Genomic DNA, 23,204 nt, shown 5'->3' with positions numbered 1-23,204 from the left:
TCATTACAAAGCTAAATCATGGTGTCACGCGCCTTGATTGATTCTCTATTATACAGATTAAACAAGCTGGGGACTCCAGCTGCATGACCCCTGTCACTGCCTTTTCAGAAGGGCCAGAGATGTGAACTAATGCAGGGACATGTCACCCCTGAAGCCTGAGATAGTTAAGGTAGATTTTTTATAGCATATGCTTCTTGTATTTCATTTCCATGATAATATTTTATACATTCAGCACTGGTGAATAAATGTAAGAATGTAGAGTATTAAAGGGGTGTTCCAGGCATTTTTAATGTTTATTAAAAGTCAGCAGCTACAAAATGTTTAGCTGCTGGCTTTTAATAAACATACACTCACCTGCTCCACGTTCCAGCGACGCGCCGGCCGGAGCTCCGCTCCTCTCCCACCCTCTCCGGCTGGTGTCCTCATTGTTACTGTGGGCACCCGGCCATGACAGCTTTCGGCTTCACGGCCGGGCACTCACTGCGCATGCGCGAGTGGTGCTGCGCTATCTGATTGGACAGGCGATCGCCTGGGACCTGTCACGTGTCTCAGGCGATCGCCTACAGGGAGGGGCTGCCAAAAGGCGATATGACGTATCGCCTTAGCAGCCCCTCGGCGGAAGGAGGAAGTGGGACAGGATGTCCCACTCCTCCTGAAGCCCCCACTCCCCCCCAAAAAAATTACATGCCAAATGTGGCATGTAAGGTGGCGAGGAGTGGATTAAGCGGAAGTTCCACTTTTTGGGTGGAACTCCGCTTTAACTACTTTAACCCGAGGTCAATTCTGACATTAGTTACATGTAAAAATCAGCATTTTTTTGCTAGAAAAATTACTTAGAACTCCCAAACATTATATATATATAATTTTAGCAAAGGTGATGGAGGGTAAAATGCATTTTGTTGCAATTTCTCTGTAGTGCAATATTTGCGCAGCGGTTTATTAAATGCACATTTTTTGCGACTTGCGGCGGTCGGGTCCCCTCGGGGAGTGATCCGGGACGACAGCGCGGCTATTTGTTTATAGCCGCTCCGTCGCGATCGCTCCCCGGAGCTGAAGAACGGGGAGAGCCGTGTGTAAACACGGCTTCCCCGTGCTTCACTATGGCACTGCATCGATCAAGTGATCCCCTTTATAGGGAGACTCGATCGATGACGTCATTCCTACAGTCACACCCCCCTACAGTTGTAAACACACACACAGTGTACACCAAATCCTACAGCGCCACCTGTGGTTAACTCCCAAACTGCAACTGTCATTTTCACAATAAAGAATGCATTTTTTGCTGTGAAAATGACAATTGTCCCAAAAATGTGTCAAAATTGTCCGAAGTGTCCGCCATAATGTCGCAGTCACGAAAAAAATCGCTGATCGCCGCCATTAGTAGTAAAAAAAAAAAAAATTAATAAAAATGCAATAAAACTATCCCCTATTTTGTAAACGCTATAAATTTTGCGCAAACCAATCGATAAACGCTTATTGCGATTTTTTTTTTACCAAAAATAGGTACAAGAATACGAATCGCCCTAAACTGAGGAAAAAAAAAAGTTTTTATATATGTTTTTGGGGGATATTTATTATAGCAAAAAGTAAAAAATATTGAATTTTTTTCAAAATTGTCGCTCTATTTTTGTTTATAGCGCAAAAAATAAAAACCGCCGAGGTGATCAAATACCACCAAAAGAAAGCTCTGTTTGTGGGGAAAAAAGGACGCCAATTTTGTTTGGGAGCCACGTCGCACGACCGCGCAATTGTCTGTTAAAGCGACACAGTCCCGAACTGTAAAAACACCTTGGGTCTTTAGGCAGCAATATGGTCCGGGGCTTAAGTGGATAAAGTTACACAAGAATTATTATTTAAATGTTTACGTTCTCGGCGATACCTATGTGGTGCGATCACCATTTATATCAGTGGCGGCTGGTGTGCTTTTTCTTTGCGGGGGGCGGCAAAAAAAACCCCGGTGGGCGGCTGGTGGCGTGGCACTAACACCCCCTATGGCGGGCGGCCGGCGGCACGGCACTAGCGAAACCCCCCTGCTGTCTAATGGCTGGTCCTTACCCCATCTAGGTGGTGAGGTGCGGGCAGTGGCTCTGGTGTCCCCTCCAGCATGTCGGGTGGTGAGGTGCGAGCAGTGGCTCTGGTGTCTCCTCCAGCACCGCGGGTGGCGAGGTGCGAGCAGCAGCTTTGGTGTCCCCTCCAGCATGGCGGGTGGCGAGTGTCTTTACTCTCTTTCTCCTAAGCGCTAGGTGTCCAATAGGATCACCTGAACTTTTGGCCAATCGGAAAACAGGTCTCACGACCTGCTTCCTGATTAACTTGGAGGAGATTGTGAAAATAGTGAATATTACATAGTAGTAGTATTCATTCGCTATCTCACACAACTGGGTGGGCTTCAGGTGAAGTGCTCTGCCCCAGGTGCCCACCCTTTTTCGAAGCCTATTAGAGGCTTCGGACGCCTTCGGATCGTAGGTGTAATACTTTGGCGCCCGCTGGGTGGAGTTTGTGTCGTTTTCCGCGTTGGGTATGCTAATTAGCTGTTTACGGCGATCCACGAAGCTACGCACGCTCGTCGCATTCTCTTACGTCGTCGCTAGTCGGCTTTTCCCGTCATAAAGTTACGGCTGCTATTTCATGGCTTATATTTAGACCAGCCATGTTAAAGTATGGCCGTCGCTCCCGCGTCGAATTTTGAATTTTTTTTTTTTGCGTAAGTCGTCTGGGAATAGGAAAGGACGTAACGCACGTCGCCGTTCAAAAAATTACGTCGGTGCGACGTCATTTCGCGCAAAGCACGGCGGGAAATTACAAAACAGAGCATGCGCAGTACGTTCGGCGCGGGAGCGCGCCTAATTTAAATGATACACGTCCCATTTGAATTAGGCGGGCTTGCGCCGGACGGATTTACGCTACGCCGCCGCAAGTTTACAGGCAAGTGCTTTGTGAATCAAGCACTTGCGCTGAAAACTTGCGGCGGTGTAATGTAAATGGGATACGTTACGCCGCCGGAATTGTACATGAATCTGGCCCTTTGTGTCTCCACTTTGCAAAAACTTGTTATTGGTCTATTGACTTTTAAATAGTAATTTAAAGCGGAACGTAAAGGGTTAATACTCACCTTTCCAACGGTCCTTTGCCAGAACCAACATCTTTTTCTGTGTGCCTCTTCATTGGGTGACATATTTAACATATTTGATACAGTTAAGCAAGTAAACAATTCATGTTAGGCCCCTTTCAGACGGACGGATAGAATGGTGCTTTTAGCTGCGGATTTTCTATTTTTCTACCGCAGCTAAAAGCACACAATGTTTTCCTATGGCCCCATTCACACACAGCGTTTGCGTGCGATTACGTTACATGCGGTTTGGTGCGAATAGAAAAAATAGAATTGAATGCGTCCAGGTGCGATGTAGCGCAGCTATATGCACATAACCGCAGGTAATCGCAGTCTTTTTTGTCAACTGCGGATAGCAGCGTTTTAGAATTCAAGGGACCCAAACAAAAAAAAAGAAACAAATGGTTGCTATGGAAATGAATACCGCAGCTAAACGCAGCCGCAGTTAAACGCACGTAAACGCATGTAATCGCAATGTGCAAATGCAGCTAATCGCAGTGCCTGGAGCCTTGAATTTCACAAAACATTTGTAGTGCTTTTAACTGCGGCAAAACAGCTGTCCGTCTGAAAGGGGCCTAAAGCTGGTAGAAATTAGAATCTTTTATAGTAGAACAATTGATTCTTTTCAGTTTTGTGGCTCATTTGACAGTCTGCAATGAATTTAACATTGCAGCTTGTCATTTTGATGTTATGTTTCCATGTAAAATTCCCTCCCTCCCCAAATCAGAGCTTTTTTACCACTGTAATGTGGCATACCTAAGTATAAGCTCAGTGGTAAAAAGCTCTGATATGGAAAACCTTAAACAATTGCACATATTTAGTGAAGTGTTTTTTTTTGGGGGTTTTCTTTTTAAATGCTAATATTTATACAATTTTTTTCGGTATTTTGGTGCTGCTCCTGTCCTGCCCACTGGAGGGGGATATTGCTTTTGAAATGTCTAGTGATAGCCTTTAAACTGAAAAAAATAAATAAAAATTACAGTCATTGTTCAATCACAACTGTACCAAGTTTTATTAATTCAAAGTTGTTTTAGAATAATGTTTTTGTACTTACATATTTGATACTGTCAAATATATTTATTCTTGTATGTATAACACTGTAAATTCACTGTGTAGTTTAGGATCAGTTCCATGTAAACTATTTAAAATTAAATGTTTGGAAAAAGTAGGGTTACTTATTTTTCATGTACTCTCCGATACCGACTACCGATATATGTTTTCTTTTTTTTGGGGAGTTGGCGAGGAAAGTGTCAGTGTGTTTTTGTTTTAATTAATTTTTTATTATTTTTACAATTTAACCTTTTAAATATTTATTTATAAAAAAATAAAATATCAGCCCTGTTGGCTTCGGTGAGATATCAGGGGTCTTAACAGACCCCTGACATCTCCCTTTTGAGACAGGGAAATGAACTGAGGATAGAGATTCCCCAGTCCCTTCCTCTGCAGCCTCAGCTGCACTGGGGATGAATGGAGAGGAGACAGTTAACAATGCTCAGTTACAAATGGACAAATTTAGTGATCACTAACTCTGTTAATTCAGAAAAGGAAGGATGGAGGAGCTCAGAGGGGGGACCGGAGCACAGATGGGGACCAGAGCAGAGCACATGGTTCAAAGCTGCCTATAGAGCATTTGATGATCATTTTTAACTCCTTATTAATGCTTGTAAAACGCCTGTCTAATTCCTATTCTAAAGCTCATTGACGCCTGTCTGATGCCCATACTAATGCCATGCAAGCGCTACAGGAGCTTTGTTGAGCGTTAGAAATTTAGGCAAGTGTGAACAAGCCCATATAGTGATCGGATTCTTACCAGATACATTTGGCTAACAGCCAAACAGTGCAGTATATAAATTCTAGGTAAGGAATATATACAAATATCCAACAGTCCTATGTTGCAGCAGCCTTAGTATACCTCTCCAGAGACTTTTATATGCATAATAAAAAAACAGACAGCCTCCTCATAATGTAGTATTTTGTAAAATCAACGAGTTTAATAAAGTATTGCCTTACATTTAACAAGCTGAATAAAAGCATGTAATATCACTAGAGGAACCAACCAACTAGATGGTTGGTGTCTGTGCCGGTCCGTGATGACATCAAATGCCGTAGCTCCAGGGCCCTGACGATGTCCTTCTAGTGATGAAACATGTACAGTGGAGCTATGGCGTGTAACATCATTGTGCATCAGTACAGACAGCGACCATTTTGTTGGTTGGTTCCTCTAGTGATATTACAAAGGTATGGTTTAACAAAATTGGAAATAAGGATTGGTTAATTCACCATTTTCTAGATATTATTCATAGTCCTTAGAATGAAGTATATATATTAGATCTGCTTTCTGCAAACATCAAAAGTTAAATATCAATAATATGGCAACACCCAGTGCTGTTTGTCAGGCATTGTGATCCTTGACAATTTGCAAAATTATAACTGCAGCTTTCTTATGAAGGTTAGAGTTAGTCAATTTAGTTGGTTAGTTTGTTTTTGTCTCCTGAAATATTAGCTTGTTTGTTTTTGTACTTTCTTTTCAATGCTGGACATTTTTGCACACAAATTTCTGCCACTGCCAGCTTTGTGACTTGTATATAAAATTAATTGGTCACAGTGGTTTACTGACTATTAACACCAACCTCACCCTAATCCAACAATAAATCTAACCATTAACTGTGACCATTATCCTGAACTTAGACTCTAAAAAAACCCTCTAAATACTGATAAGCAAACCAGGCACACTTGCTGCCCCCTCTTTCCTGACCACCCAGGCTGCATGCCCAAATAAGGGGTATTTTATGCATTTTTAGAAGAACCCCAGGCTTTTTTTTTTTCTGACACCGGACAACAGGTGGAATCTTCTCCGTATGGGGGTGTCTAGCATGTGCCCAGGCACGCCTGGCACACTCCCTGCGCATGCCTATGATCTGTAGCGTGTTTATCATATAACTGACTGGTGGATTTTATGTGATATGGTTTTTACTTATTTTATTGTGTAAATAAAAATGTTATTTTATCTATATGTATATTGAATTTATTGGCACATATAAAATTCGAATTTTCCCATCCTTCTCATTGGATCGACTGGAAATTATTTGTTTTATTATTGTTCAATTGGGAATGATACCGGGATTGTCCCATCAAGATTCTCCACCTCTTATATCAGACCAAGAGCGGAGAACGCTGGCAACGGGAGGTGGCAGTATAAGAGCACGTTACACCCTAAATATGGGCATATCACGTAACAAACTCCTAAAGGTGAACTTATCTTTCAAAAAGCTTGCAAATTTACCTTTAAAGGCCAGAAATTGGCAAAATTAGGCTCCCATAAATTTCAGTGGGATTTAGCTCTATGTTTGAATTTAGCACATTTTTTCCTGGGTTCCCTTGATGAATCAAACTTTGCCCTTTTCACGCTTCCCTTTTGGAGATAACTCCTTATTCTTTTTTCAACATCCAGGATTTTTCTGCCCTTACACACTTATCTAGTTGAGAAACGTGTTATTATAAATCTAGTCGGTGAAGGCTGATTTTTTTATTTTGTTACATACCCTGGATGTCTACTACGTATACACACACACACACACTTATGTTTATACAGCATGTTTCTAACAATCCAATGCAGGGCTGGTGCAAGGATTTCTGACACCCTAGGGGAAACTTAATTTTGCCGCCCCTATTGACTCCACCCCCTTTACCCTACCCATGTGACAGGAGGCAGCGCTATACAGGAAGCATCGGCTTCCTCTAGTGCTTGTTTCAGTTCTGCGATGCACCTCTAATTACACCACCGGTCGGACAGAGCAGCTGCCTGAGACTGAGTTAGTTACATGCTGCAGCCTGCAGAGCATGGCTGCAGCCCCTAGGCAGCAGTGCACCCTAGGCGGTTGCCTAGTGGTTGCACCGTCCCTGATCCAATATGTAGCTTTACTGCATTATTGATGGTTTTACCTATGATGTAATCTGATTGGGACTGGAAAGAAAAATCCTTTGATACCATATTATTGTGTAATACACAATATGCTATATGTTAGAGATGTTAGCTCTCCGTATATGAAAATTGTACTTGATTCTGTACTTCAACATTATGTCATATAATGCATTGTAATGACCTAAAACTTAATAAACATGATATGCTCAATACATATGGGTGTTAATTTGAGTGTGTTGTGTAATACATGCATTGTAATGACCTAAAACTTAATAAACATGATATGCTCAATACATATGGGTGTTAATTGGAGTGTTTTGTGTAATACTTAATAAAAAATGATATGCTCAATACACATGGGTGTTAAGTGTTTGCTTTGTTTTCTGTATTATTGCAATGAAAAGAATGTGAGTATCAGTATTTATCAGTATTCACAGGCAGCACTGGTTCTTACTAATGTCTGCCTTAAGAACACCCCCCTTTAAATCCAGCTGGCATAGGAAATATAAACACGAGCATCATGCACCTGCTGCTTATGTGTATAAGCTCTACATTGAGCATCCCTGATATATATATAAATGCATTCCCATATCTCCCTCTTCCAGTACAGGCATACAAGGTTAACAGCTTGTGTTGTATTTGCTATAAAGCCCAAGGCATTTCTTCAGTCCAGTAAGAAACACAGCAGTTGTATTAGATGAATAAAGCGTGGGTGTGTTTATCACATATGCAAATGATCTGTTTACATAAAGGTATATTTAATTAAACAGTTACTATAACTCAGATTTCTTGGTGAATGTGATATTATACCTCCAGTAGTGATTTTAGTAGTATTACTCATAATTGTTTACTTAGCAATTAAACATTATTTATGTGCAAATAGGTTGGAGACATTGAACATGAAATTTTTTTTTTTGTTGAGGAGTTTTTTTTGCCTTTGATTGTCTGGTTTTACAATTTGTGTTCTGTTTAGGTTCTAAAGAAAAGTTTCACTTATTTTTTTAGCAATAAAGACCAAATGGTAAATATAACTATTTCTAAAAAAAATTATGGGCCAGATTCACGTAGAAGTGCGGCGGCGTAACGTATCGTAGATGCGTTACACCGCCGCAAGTTTTCATCGCAAGTGCCTGATTCACAAAGCACTTGCAATGAAAACCTACGCTGGCGGCCTCCGGCGTAAGCCCGCGTAATTTAAAGGGGCGTGTGCCATTTAAATTAGGCGTGCTCCCGCGCCGGACCTACTGCGCATGCTCCGTTTCGAAATTCCCGCCGTGCTTTGCGCGAAGTAACGTCATTTTTTCAAACGGCGACGTGCGTAGCGTACTTCCGTATTCCCGGAGTCTTACGCAAACTACGTGAATTTTTAAATTTCGACGCGGGAACGACGGCCATACTTTAGACAGCAATACGTGTGCTGTGTAAAGTTAGGGCACCCAAAACGATGACAAAATTTGCGACGGGAAACTAGACTAGCAGCGACGTAGCGAACGCGAAAAACCGTCGTGGATCGCCGTAACGCCTAATTTTCATACCCGACGCTGGTTTACGACGCAAACTCCCCCCAGCGGCGGCCGTGGTACTGCATCCTAAGATCCGACAGTGTAAAACAATTACACCTGTCGGATCTAAGGGCTATCTATGCGTAACTGATTCTATGAATCAGTCGCATAGATACTCTGAGAGATACGACGGAGTATCTGAGATACGACGGAGTATCTGAGATACTCCGTCGTATCTCCTTTGTGAATCTGGCCCTAAATGTTTTCTTTTCCAAGTACCCACTAGTGGATCAAGACAGTTCCCCCCCAAGGAATGTCAGACTTTATTTTTACCATAACATGTGGCAGATTCTTGGTGCTGTGTTTGATGTAATTTGGACCCCTAATAGTGCACATAGACCTAGCTGTGGCTTAAATATTTTACCTGAGTCACCAGAGATTTATGGACAATTAAAGTAAGAGTACTTACCCAAATTATGTAATAATACAAGTGCACAACCTTTTGGAGACAGCAGCAGCTTTTATAGGGATCTATGATTTTTGCTATATCCTACCCTTGTGGCCTCCTGATGAAGCAGACCTTACATTACCTGACAAAGGCGTACCTGTTATGAAAAGACCATTATTAATTTGTGTAAAAAAGTTAAACAGATGTATGGCATAGGATAACACAAAGATAGATGTGGTACAATGGCCCATACATTTGAGTAGTGAACAATAAGTGGAAACTTGCTACTAGAATATATCTAGTAGGGGTACCCATACAACCCCTATTCTTCAGGATGGTGGTACCACCTACAACAGCTTTAACACCAAACACATTTAGCATTGTGCTGTTCTTTATCAGTTTTAAAGATGGCATAAAACAGGTTTTGTTCTAGCTGGTTAAAACACACTCGAGTAGTCCTACATTTCATTTTTACTTTAATTAAATGGGGTCCTTTTGGATGAGTTGATTTTCTTCCTCAATCTAAAAAATGCTAGCAGCTAAAAGTGAAAAAAGGGAGCTTGACGAGTAGTGTTGCTCAAGAATATTCGTATTGCGAATATTCGTTACGAATATTGCATATTCGAGTATTCGCGAATAACTCGAATATCGCGGTCAAAATTTGCTATTACGAATATTCGTATTTTTTCAAATTTATTTTTAAAACAGATCACATCCTAGTGATCTCCATCGACGTCTAAAAGCATTGCTGGTATGATTAGAGACCCTGGGCCGAGTAGCTGAGGCGATCCTTTTATGTTGACGAATATTCGCGAATACTTTCTCCGCCCTTCTTTTGCATCAGAGCCAATCAGAGTTCTCCTACCACAGTTGTCAGAGGTTAGCAACCTCCATAGCAACCAATAGGAACCTGCCTGCACGACCAGTATATAAGATCACTCCCAGCAGTATTTCAGTGCAGATTCACAAGGTGGCTAGAAAGAGTGGAGTGTTTCTGTGCGTTTTTCCAGTGTATTGTGATCTTAGAGCTTAGAGCATTGTGCTTCCTATAGTGCTTTCAGTTCTGAGTTTCCTGCTTCTATAATCAACTGCTTTTTTCAAAGCAAAAGACCCAACAGCTTTTCTAAAAGCTCAGATTTGTGTTGTTTTGTCCAGGTTAGTGTAGCTTAGTGTTAGATAGATTTCTGTGTAGTTAGGCCCCTTTCACATTGAGGAGTTTTTCAGGCGGTACAGCGCTAAAAATAGCGCTGCTATCCCGCCTGAAAAACTCCTTCACTGCCTACTCAATGTGAAAGCCCGAGGGCTTTCACACTGAGGCGATGCGCTGGCGGGAGACAAAAAAATCTCCTGTCAGCAGCATCTTTGGAGCGGTGAGAGGAGCGGCATGTATACCGCTCCTTCACCGCTCCTTCCCATTGAAAACAATGGGAAACCGCGGCAATACCGCCCGCAATGCGCCTCTATATAGGCGCATTGCGGGCGGTATTAACCCTTTATCGGCCGCTAGCGGGGGTTAATACCGCACCGCTAGCGGCCGAATCCCACGGCAATCCCGGCGGTATAGCGCCGCTATTTTTAGCGGCGTTATACCGCCACCGCAGCTCCTGCCTCAGTCTGAAAGGGGCCTTAGTGTAAGTGTACATTTCTTTAAGGTAGCTTAGTTTAGTGTGTGTTTAGTCTCTGTGTTTTGTGTATAAAAAAAAAAAAATTATCTTTAGTTTAGTCATATAAGTTTGTGTAAGTAGAGTTAGTGTTTAGTGCACATTAGTTTAGTATTTGTAGTCCTCGTCCTTGTCTGCGTCCTTCAGTCTAAAAAAAAAAAAAAAAAAAAAAAAAAGTTTTAGCTGTAGTATTTTAGTTCCTGTTTAGTAACTGTCCGTGTCGTAGTCTACGTCTTTGTCCGTGTAAAAAAAACAAAAAAAACTAAAAGTTTTAGGTGTAGTAGTTTTATTCTAGTTTAGTAGCTGTCTACGTCTTTGTCTGCGTCTTTGTCTGCGTTTTTGTCTGCGTGCCTGTCTTGCTAAAAAAACAAAAAACACTCCTTTCTCACATTTCCCCCCCCCAATAAAGTTTACACCCCCCCCCCCACATCAGCAAGCTGTCCAGGCATGCTGGGAGTTGTAGTTTTGCAACAGCTGGAGACACACTGTTTGGGAAATACTAATATCTGATCTTATATCCTAACTTTTAAACTAGTCTAAAATGCAGTTAAAGATAATGAAATAACAGTGGTGAAATTACTTACATTAATCAGCAGTTTTTCCTCACTGGATGAAAAGTTACTCCCCACCATCTTCGCTTCGCTGGGCAGCACAAAATAGCGATCCGAAAATCGACTGGCAAAGATCCAGGAAATGATCTCCGTTCTCGCGTGTTCTTAGCGCGCATGCGCGGACGAGAATTTCGCAATCAATTTCGCATTCGCATTAGCGAAATTTCGCAAAATTTTTTTTTGGGATAAAATATCACGAATATTCGATTTTAACGAATATTTCACAAATATTTGTCTATATATTCGTGATATATCGCGAAATCGAATATGGCGTATTCCGCTCAACACTATTGACGAGTGACAGTAAGCACTGGCACAAAGATCTAAACATCCCAGCCTGGTGATGATGCTGGATTCTGAAGGCTTCAGGAAAACTGCTTGAAGGTTGCTGGAAGCTTTGAAAAGGCTCTGTTAATGCTTTCTGTTTATGCTCCACTTATACTTCCACAAATTTGCCATAAGGTAAAATAAGTCTGAGGCCCCATACACACGACCAAACATGTATGCTGAAACTGGTCCGCGGACCAGTTTCAGCATACATGTTCGGTCATGTGTAGGCGCGAGCGGGCAGAATTCCAGCAAACATTTGCCCACCGGGCCTTTTCCCACCGAGCAAATATTCCTGGACTTGTTTTAAAACCGTCCGCTGGAATCCTGCCCGCTCGGACATGTATGGTCGTCTGTACAGACCTACCGTACATGTCCGAGCGCCCGCCGTCCCTCGCATGCGTCGAATGACTTTGACGCATGCGTGGAAGCATTTAAAAGGCAGGCCCACCCACGTCGCCGCGTCATCGTCACGGCGACGGCGCGGACACGCCCCGCGTATTGTTTACGCGCGGACTTCTGTACGATGGTTAGTACAGCCATCGTACAGAAGTCCCCGGGCAGACATGTAAGGTGAAAACGGTCCGACGGACCGGTTTCATCGTACATGTTTGCCCGTGTGTACCCGGCCTAAGATGGAAGGTGATAGTTTTTGACTTATAGTATGTATACTACTTCTAGGCCAGTATGTGTCTTCACTGCAAGTGGCATCAATGCCCTTGAGCAAGTATGCAGTCTAGAGGTCAGGGAATTACAGCTTCTACCAAAGTCGCCTCATGAAGGAATTTTGTTTGGGACAGATAAAACTAATAATATTATAACTGCCTAATTTAGATGTAAAAAGGAAGCACAAACAATAAATTGTTTTTTTTTTCTAGTAAACAGGAAGCAGAAGCCTTAGAAACAGAATTACTGGAAGACTACCGTTTTGGGAAACAGCAGTTTATCGAAATACTGGGGCACAGCTGTGCAATGGCTGTAACAAAGGTATGTTGTGTCGACAAAGCAAATGTGTTTCCGTACTATTTTTAAATAAAGTTTCATAAAAAAATGTATCCGTATAAAAACAAGACATAGTTAAAAAAATTGTGCATATATTAAAACATTGTAAACGTATATTCGATACACTACGCCAGCAAATCTATGCGCCGAGCTACCTGAATCTAGCCCATTGTTTTCAATACATTAACATAAGTTCTAAGGCTTGACATGTTCGCTTACTTACACAAATGGGAACTGGTGTGTTACATAAGCCAGGGTGGCATTTATCTATGGAATAAATGTAAAAGGCAGTTAGATATTGTAGTTTTTTTTTTACAAGCATGGACATTTTCATATTGTCTGTGTGTGTATTGTACATAATGGTTTATATTGAAATCCTAGTCCTCTACTGACCTCTTGATAGCATGCTAAATCATCTTTATGTAATACCAGTGATCCTGGTGCTGCAACATCAGGATCACTGGTAGCTATTGGAGAGAGAGCAATCACCTGCTCCTATGGCATCTCTCCCCTGCTCCTGTGCTGCCTCATCTCTGCTTCCTTGTTGGTGAGTAAACATTTTGGCCAGTGAGGCTGCTGAACGGCTCGTTTTAATGATCCAATTGCTAACATTTTGCCAACAGTGACAGAATCACCAATGTGACATGGTCTTTAGTGAGCCTATTCACATGCCCAGAGCTTTTTTTCTCAGAAAATAGGTGCAGGAACTCAACCACGACCCCGTTCAGATTTCACAAACAGTAGAAGGGTCTTAAAGGGGCATTAAATACCAGGATTGCATTACATACAGAGTGCAGAGTTCAGGGGGGTTACACACAGAGTGCACAGCTGTCACTTGTAAACACAGAAACCAGACTTCTGTGTTTTGTGTTTACAAGTGATTGTGATGAGCAGTCACCAAAGGGTCTGAGCCAGAGGTGGGGGAACTGAGTTCCCCCTGAAAAAGAGCCCTGCACATGCTGATCATTGAAAGGTATCAAAAAGATTTTGAGTTCCCTGAAAGACACATCTTTGTTGTATTGCACACAGATAACAATTTTTCCCGTTTTTTTTTTTGCCAGGTGTACCCACTGAAAACCCTTCCTAAGAAGCAACCAACGGTTTTGATTATCTGTGGTTCAGAGGAGAATGGTGCTATTGGCCTTGTCTGTGCCCGGAATCTTCGTACTTATGTAAGTGGTTTGAGTGGATTTGTAAAATCTGTATAATAATGTGAAAAAATTAAGGTTCTCTATTTTCTTTCCTTTTTCATTTTGACATTCTAAGTTTAACTTAGAACTCATGCAGACAAATGGATATAGAGTTTAAAAAAAAAATGGTTTGCTGTCTCAACAGCTTTTCGTCTGTCTACTTTGGTTTACTCAGGAAATCTCTCCACGTTCTTTTGTTGTTGCTAAAGGGGTTGCTGTTAAACCATGTTTGCTCGGGCATAATGGACCTTGTTAGTTGCATATAACACAGGCAATAGAATGTAGAATACACGAAAAAAGGCAGGAGCGTCTTCAAAATGTTGGATACACTAAATCAAACTTCAAACAAAGGCGTTTAATTTGATACATATTCTGCCAGGAAGAGAATGTTCTCTCTAATACATTTCTATTTTCTTTCCCCTCTGCTCTTCTTTTCACGTCCATCTTACCTAAACTGCAATGCATTCATTTTTTTTGTCTTGTCATTTAAATTATTCAACTTTTTTTTAAATAGTTAATGTCTGTGACACATGCTGCTTATCTGGACACATGGGGCAACTATGCTTGGCACAGCATAACCAACAAAACACCTGGGGTTTTAGGGAGCAGGTGCAGTCGCTCTCTAGTCCCAGCTGAGAGATGATGTATTGTGCATGGAAGGCACTACACCAATTAATCACATTATCTTTACTAAATTATTTACCACTTTGTTACTGCAGTCTAGTCAGATCTGTCACTGTTTAATCTGGTGTTGTGGTTGTTTGGGAGCTAATAACTCCTGCATTTCTACCATCTACAGGTTGACAATTTATAATGAAATTTGTAGTTCTCCATCAAGTAATTGGCTGATCTTTTGCTATGCCTAATGATACTTTCAAAAGCATTTGTTTTTTTCACATATGTTTATTTGCAGCAGCTGACAGAATTGGGTACCTGTGACAGAAATTTAAGCTGCGGACAAGTAGAAGCCTTTATTTTGCTGAAGTGTGCAATACTGTACAGTGATGGAATGTATTATTCAAGCAGTCAACATCTTGATGGGGTCACAGATAATAAAGCACTGTCATCAAAACTGGAAAACAAAGTGTCCCTGTATATAACCCTGTGCCATGCACAGTTCTAAAAAACTATTCACAGTAAATATCTTTTAAAACAAATAAGCAACCAAAACATTATAGTGACAAATTGTTAAAAAGGGTTGTTGTTGTCAGGTCCCTGTTGGAGAAATTGTTCCCCCGGTGTTGAATTTTGTTAGCACTTATAGGAAGCAGTGATGGCACCCCTTATGACATATGACACCCAGGAGTAGTGATTGATCATATGCACCCCCATACCCAAATGTATTTTGTGCTGGAGGTATAATGCCCTGTACACACGATCGGTTCGTCTGATGAAAACGGACCGTTTTCATCGGACGAACCGATCCTGTGTGGGCCCCATCGGTTTTTTTTTTCCATCGGTGAAAAAACTTAGAACCTGTTTTAAAATGATCTGATGGTTAAAAAACCAATAGAAAAAAAACAATCGTCTGTGGGCAAGTCCATCGGTTAAAAATCCATGCATGCTCAGAATCAAGTCGACGCCTGCTCGGAAGCAATGAACTTCATTTTTCTCAGCACGTCGTAGTGTTTTACGTCACCGTGTTCTGACACGAACGGATTTTTAACTTATGGTGTGTAGGCAAGACTGATAAAAGTCAGCTTCATCGGATATCTGATGAAAAAATCCATCGGTCCGTTTTCATCGAATGAACCGATCGTGTGTACGTGGCATAAGAGTTTTCACAGTCAATGTCACTTGGCCCTATTTAGGACAAACTGACAGTGCCCCTTTATGTTACCTGCATATTCTTCTACAGAACATTTTCCATTCTTACATATTGAGAGGGCATTGCATTTTGAAGGTTTTTATTTTATTATTCTATTACATTTTTTGTGAATAATGTTTTCCAACTGTGGCTGAAGCAGATCTATATACAGGGACACTTTGTTTTCGCTTTTGAGTGTATCATAATTTCTATGCAGCATGACTAGGGACCAGTGTTAATCTTGGCAGCAAATTTCAATTATGTTTTAGTCTTATGCCGCGTACACACGACTGTTTTTCATGACAAGAAAAATGCAATTTTTTAACTTGGTCATTAAAAACGATCGTGTGTAGGCTCCAGAGCAATTTTCTTGACGTGAAAAATGGGCATTAAAAATTTTCACATCGTCGTTTTTCACGTTGTGAAAAACGGTCGTGTGTAGGCTATACCGACGGGGAAAATAACGCGCATGCTCAGAAGCAAGTTATGAGACGGGAGCACTCATTCTGGTAAAACTAGCGTTTGTAATGGAGATAGCACATTCGTCATGCTGTAACAGACTGAAAAGCACGAAGACTGAAAAGCGCAAATCGTCTCTCACCAAACGTTTACTAACACGAAATTAGCAAAAGCAGCCAAAAGTGCGGCGCCATCCGAATGGAACTTCTCCTTTATGGTGCCATCGTACGTGTTGTACATCACCACGCTTTGCTCGAACATTTTTTCACGATCGTGTGTATGCAAGACAGGCTTGACAAGAATCACGTAGAGAAAAACGTTGTTTTTCTAGGACATTAAAAACGGTCGTGTGTATGCGGCATTAGGACTAAAATGGCATTTTAGTTTTAGTCCCATTTTAGTCTTCTGCAATTTTTTTAGTCATATTTAGTTGACTAAAAGTAAATAGAGTCCACCTGTGTGTAATTTAATATCAGTATAAATACAGCTGTTCTGTGAAGCCCTCAGAGGTTTGTTAGAGAACCTTCGTGAACAAAAAGCATCATGAAGTCCAAGAAACACCAGACAGATCAGGGATAAAGTTGTGGAGAAGTTTAAAGCAGGGTTAGGTTATAAAAAAATATCCCAAGCTTTGAACATATCACGGAGCACTGTTCATCTGAAAATGGGAAGAGCATGGCACAACTGCAAACCTACCAAGACATGGCTGTCCACCTAAACTGACAGGCTGGGCAAGAAGTGCATTAATCAGAGAAGCGGCCAAGAGGCCCATGGTAACTCTAGAGAGGCTGCAGAGATCCACAACTCAGGTGGGAGAATCTGTTCACAGGACAACTATTAGAAGTGCACTCCACAAATCTTGCCTTTATGGAAGAGTGGCAAGAAGAAACCCATTGTTAAAAGAAAGCCACCAAAAGTCCTGTTTGCAGTATGCGAGAAGCCATGTTGACGACACAGGTGCTCTGGTCAGATGAGACCAAAATTGAACTTTTTGGCCTAAAAGCAAAACGCTATGTGTGTTAGAAAAATAACACTGCACATCACGCTGAACACATTATCGCCACCATGAAACATGGTGGTGGCAGCATGATGTTGTGGGGATGCTTTTCTTCAGCAGGGACAGGGAAGTTAGTAAGAGTTGATGGAAAGATGGATGCAGCCAAATACAGGGCAATTTTAGAAGAAAACCTGTTAGGCCCCATACACACGAGAGAATTTATCCGCGGATACGGTCCAGCGGACCGTTTCCACGGATAAATCCTCTCAAAGATTTCCGCAGATTTCGATGCGATGGAGTGTACACACCATCGCATTGAAATCCGCGCGGAAATCCTCTGGCGATGACGTGTCGCGCCGTCGCCGCGATTATGACGCGGCGACGGGCGCGACGCTGTCATATAAGGAATTCCACGCATGCGTCAAATCATTACGACGCGTGCGGGGAATCCCTTTGGACGGATGGATCCGGTGAGTCTGTACAGACGAACGGATCCATCCGTTGGAATGGATTCCAGCAGATGGATTTGTTGTGCATGTCAGCAAATATCCGATCTGCTGGAATCCATCCCAGAGGAGATTTCTCCGCGGAAACAGATCCGCTGGCGTGTACACACCATAGGATCTATCCGCAGAAACCCATTTGCTGGGATTTATCTGCGGATGGATTCTATCGTGTGTACGGGGCCTTAGAGTCTGCAAAAGACTTGAGATTGGGGTGGAGGGCTACCTTCTGGCAGAACAACGACCCTAAACATACAGCCAGAGCTACAATGAAATTGTTTAGATCAAAGCATATTCATGTGTTAAAATAGCCCAGTCAAAGTCCAGACCAAAATCCATCATTCTTTATGATACCAATATGATCTGACCTCCCTTTCGTACTATTTATGTACTTAAAGAATTTCTTGGGATTTTTCTTACTCTCCTCCGCTATGTGTCTTTCATGTTCTATATCTTAGCCGTCCTAATTCCACCCTTGCATTTCTTGTTGCATTCTTTGTAAAGTTGGAATGCTGATGATGATCCCTCCGCCTTGCATTTTTTAAAGACCATCTCCTTTGCTTTTATATGCATTTTTTCTGTTAAGTTAAGCCACCCAGGACTTTTATTAGCTCTTTTACATGTATTTCCCGTTGGGATGCACTGGCTAATTCCTTTTTTTAATATGCTCTTAGAGAATACTCATTTCTCCTCCGTGTTCTTTGTTCCTAAGATTTTATCCCAATTTACATCTTCTTAGGCAAGTTGGCTCTTTTAAAATTCAGTGTCTTTGTATTTTGTTCTTGCGCTGACTGAGCTAGCCACCCATTGAACTGTGAAACTCTCAACTGTTGATTCTAAAGTATTTGTGTTATTACATATAATGCTGTGCACATATACAGATAAGTATGTATATATATATATATATATATATATATATACAGTGATGAAAATAAGTATTTGAACACCCTGCTATTTTGCAAGTTCTCCCACTTGGAAATCATGGAGGGGTCTGAAATTGTTATCGTAGGTGCATGTCCACTGTGAGAGACATAATCAAAAAAAAAATCCAGAAATCACAATGTATGATTTTTTTTAAACTATTTATTTGTATGATACAGCTGCAAATAAGTATTTGAACACCTGAGAAAATCAATGTTAATATTTGGTACAGTAGCCTTTGTTTGCAATTACAGAGGTCAAACGTTTCTTGTAGTTTTTCACCAGGTTTGCACACACTGGAGGAGGGATTTTGGCCCACTCCTCCACACAGATCTTCTCTAGATCAGTCAGGTTTCTGGGCTGTCGCTGAGAAACACGGAGTTTGAGCTCCCTCCAAAGATTCTCTATTGGGTTTAGGTCTGGAGACTGGCTAGGCCACGCCAGAACCTTGATATGCTTCTTACAGAGCCACTCCTTGGTTATCCTGGCTGTGTGCTTCGGGTCATTGTCATGTTGGAAGACCCAGCCTCGACCCATCTTCAAAGCTCTAACTGAGGGAAGGAGGTTGTTGCCCAAAATCTTGCAATACATGGCCCCGGTCATCCTCTCCTTAATACAGTGCAGTCGCCCTGTCCCATGTGCAGAAAAACACCCCCAAAGCATGATGCTACCACCCCCATGCTTCACAGTAGGGATGGTGTTCTTGGGATGGTACTCATCATTCTTCTTCCTCCAAACACGGTTAGTGGAATTATGACCAAAAAGTTCTATTTTGGTCTCATCTGACCACATGACTTTCTCCCATGACTCCTCTGGATCATCCAAATGGTCATTGGCAAACTTAAGACGGGCCTTGACATGTGCTGGTTTAAGCAGGGGCACCTTCCGTGCCATGCATGATTTCAAACCATGACGTCTTAGTGTATTACCAACAGTAAGCTTGGAAACGGTGGTCCCAGCTCTTTTCAGGTCATTGACCAGCTCCTCCCGTGTAGTCCTGGGCTGATTTCTCACCTTTCTTAGGATCATTGAGACCCCACGAGGTGAGATTTAGCATGGAGCCCCAGTCCGATGGAGATTGACAGTCATGTTTAGCTTCTTCCATTTTCTAATGATTGCTCCAACAGTGGACCTTTTTTCACCAAGCTGCTTGGCAATTTCCCCGTAGCCCTTTCCAGCCTTGTGGAGGTGTACAATTTTGTCTCTAGTGTCTTTGGACAGATCTTTGGTCTTGGCCATGTTAGTACTTCGATTCTTGCTGATTGTATGGGGTGGACAGGTGCAGCTAATGACCTCAAACAGGTGCATCTAATTTAGGATAATAAATGGAGTGGAGGTGGACATTTTAAAGGCAGACTAACCGGTCTTTGAGGGTCAGAATTCTAGCTGATAGACAGGTGTTCAAATACTTATTTGCAGCTGTATCATACAAATAAATAGTTAAAAAATCATAAATTGTGATTTCTGAAAAAAAAAAATTGATTATGTCTCTCACAGTGGACATGCACCTACGATGACAATTTCAGACCCCTCCATGATTTCCAAGTGGGAGAACTTGCAAAATAGCAGGGTGTTCAAATACTTATTTTCCTCACTGTATATATATATATATATATATATATATAATATATATACAGTATATATATAATTTATATATATATATATATATATATATATATATATATATATATATATATATATATATATATATATATATTTTTTTTTTATTATTAAATCCCAATTGTTTTTTCTAGGACTATGAACCTACAATCTTCTACCCCAAGAAATCACTTGATAATATGTACAAAGACTTTACAATTCAGTGTGAGAAGATGGATATCCCCTTTTTATCCTACCTTCCGACAGAAGTAAGTGCTTATAATTCTAATTTCAGATGTGTAATCAAATAATTTTACACTAAATGGGTGGTTGTTTGTGGACCATCAGCAGCTACCAAAGTTTGTGCTCTTTCATATAACTACTTTAGGTAATAATTATAACAGTGAAAAAATAGATTAGAACAGGTCTCTAGGCCTGACTAAAGGATGGTTGTGCATTAACACTTTTTTTTTTGAATAAGGGCATATGTCAACGGGCTTTGGGCTTGTGTCAATGCCGTCAGTTTAAGACAATTTTTTACCTCTTTTTGACTTCTATTTGACCATACATACTGTAACTATGTTCATTATACTTCAATACTAGAATCTACCTTCGGTAGCTTCTAACCAGTACTGTGATACAGCACACTCCGTCAATGCTGTGAACAGGGCCAGATTAAGAACATCATGGGCCTGGTTCTGAGGATTTTGGTGGGGCCTTTTAGGCTGCATTCACACCTCCGCGACAAGTAACGCCGCGTACACGGCGTATTTTGCCGCGAATAGTGTAACTTTTTTTTTACAAATCCTTCCTATTGCTTTGTATGGCCGAACGCCAATGCTGCCTGAAAAAAAGGGTTCGGGACTTTTTTTCATGCCGCAGGTGTACGGCATCTATGAGATGTGAACCATCTCATAGACAGCAATGGGAATTCTCCCCTCCAGCGGCACGAGCGGCCGGCGTCGGGCGTTTTGTCGCGGAGGTGTGAATGGGGTGTAATAAATAATAAATAAATGCGTGGGAATGACATGAACGCAGCCCAGCCAAGGCAAGTGACCAAAGGCACAGAACCCAGAAGGAAGACCAGGTGAAGATGGAAGCGCCCGGGCCCCGCCTGATTCATCGCAGCACTGGAGGGCTGTCTGAAAATGTAAGTGAACACTAATGTGCTAATATGCTGTGCATACTTGTACATTGTGGCATAACCTACCCCAGGGCCTCTAAAAAGTAGTAATGTCAGGAAAGTTTACTACCGCTTTATTATCACAGGATCCCAGGAGCCTCTCATGGGGCCCCCTACTGACCCGGTGGACGGTGGCCCTTGGGCAGTGCCTAAGTGCACAGTTGCCAACATTTAAAAAATATTTTCAGGGCCACTTTTTTATATAAGTGCTATATTTAGAGTAGCTGAGATCCCCAATGTTCCTCTATACATCATAGTAGTAATCACAAAATTAAATGAGTACTAATAATGGGGCAGAACAAATATGAGAACTGATATTTCCTTTAGTTGAACTAACAAAAGTGTGTCCATTCTAGAGCTGGTAATATTGAGGATATTCAGTATAATTTTAAAGAACTGTTTTTGTGGGTAAGCGACATAGGGGAGGAGTATGGACGGTATATAAGTGGGAAGTATGTGCAGGTGAGGGAGAGGAATGTGGAGGGTCTAACAGTGGGCACTATGTACAGGAGAGGAGTACAAAGGGTACGGAAAAAAGCACTATGTACAGGAGAGGAGTGTGAAGGGTATGACAATAGGAAGAGTACAGGAAGAGTACAGGAAGAGTGAGGGGGTATGACAGAGGGTAGTACGTACCAGAGAGAAGTGTGGAGGGTATGATGGGGCAGTATGTACAGGAGAGGAGTGTGGAGGGTATGACAGTGGGCAGTATGTACAGGAGAGGAATGTAGACGGTATGATAGTGGGCTCTATGTATAGGAGAGGAGTGTGGAGGGTATGACAGTGAACACTATGTATAGGAGAGGAGTGTGGAGGGTATGACAGTGGGCACTATGTATAGGAGAAGAGTGTGGAGGGTATGAAAGTGAGCAGTATGTACAGGAGAGGAGTGTGGAGGGTGCGACAGTGGGCACTAAGTACAGGAGAGAAGTGTATGACAGCAGGCACTATGTACAGGAGAGGAGTGTGAAGGGTATGACAGAGGGCGCTATGTATAGGAGAGGAGTGTGGAGGGTATGACAGTGGGCACTATGTACAGGAGAGGAGTGTGTAGGGTATGACAGTGGGTACTATGTATAGGAGAGAAGTGTGGAGAGTATGACAGTGGGCACTATGTACAGGAGAGGAGTGTGGAGAGTATGACAGTGTGCACTATGTACAGGAGTGGAAGGATATTTAGGGACTGAGTAGTGGTTAAGCGGGTCATACATGGATTGAAATTACGCCAATTATGCAGAGACCAGCCATAGTCAATCTATGTACGGGCTAGCTGGTTTTACACAAGTCAATCTATTAATCAACTTGAGTACAACCAGCCTGTTTTTTTTTTCTTAAAACAATCAGTGCTGCCAGCTAAAGTTAGCAACACTGATTATTGTACGCACTGGCAGAACACAATAACACTGCAGGAGTGATTCCCCCATCCACAGGTCAGTAGGTAAGAGGGTGTGTGGGGACAGGCTGGGGAGAGATACTAGTCAGTGGCTGGGTAGGCACTGGTAGTATCAGAGCCAGATACACACAGGTTACATACGCCACGATCGTTAGAGCGAGAACAATAATTCTAGTACTAGACCTCCTCTGTAACTCTAAACATGTAACCTAAAAAACTGTAAAGCATCGCTTAGGATACCAAAAAAAATTGTGCTAACTTAACTAACTAACTGTTTTTTTAATGAATGAAACATTTTTTTCCAAAAAAACATTTTTTTAAAATTGCTGCGCAAATACCGTGCTAGAGCTGCACAATTAATCGTTAAAAAAATCGTGATCTCGATTCAACCCCCCTGACGATCTTCAATGCAGAGTTTGCTGATTCTTTCATATAACAAGTGGAGAGACTTTCAGCTGTCAAAAGAAAATATCTGGGCAGTCTGCCAAGTTTTTAACAGGAAACATTGTAACTGACACTTCCTTCTTAGATTAAAGGGATACACTTCTGTGTGTAAAGAACAAATCTGGG

At 41.7% G+C, this 23,204-nt stretch overlaps 1 protein-coding gene across 1 annotated transcript in view; it reads left to right on the top strand.

Moving 5' to 3' along the window:
* YJEFN3 (YjeF N-terminal domain containing 3) overlaps window positions 1–23,204 on the top strand; it is a 181,531-nt gene that overhangs the window by 115,629 nt on the left and 42,698 nt on the right. The window contains exons 2-4 of the mRNA XM_040320561.1: window positions 12,459–12,567; window positions 13,644–13,754; window positions 20,214–20,327. Of these exons, the coding sequence (XP_040176495.1) occupies window positions 12,459–12,567; window positions 13,644–13,754; window positions 20,214–20,327 (334 nt within the window). The remainder of the gene's footprint in view (window positions 1–12,458; window positions 12,568–13,643; window positions 13,755–20,213; window positions 20,328–23,204) is intronic.

Source organism: Rana temporaria, chromosome 1 (assembly GCF_905171775.1).
Source record: "Rana temporaria chromosome 1, aRanTem1.1, whole genome shotgun sequence".
NCBI lineage: Eukaryota > Metazoa > Chordata > Amphibia > Anura > Ranidae > Rana > Rana temporaria.
The sequence above is the reverse complement of the archived record's forward strand: the minus strand, read 5'-3'. Positions and strand labels throughout refer to the sequence as shown.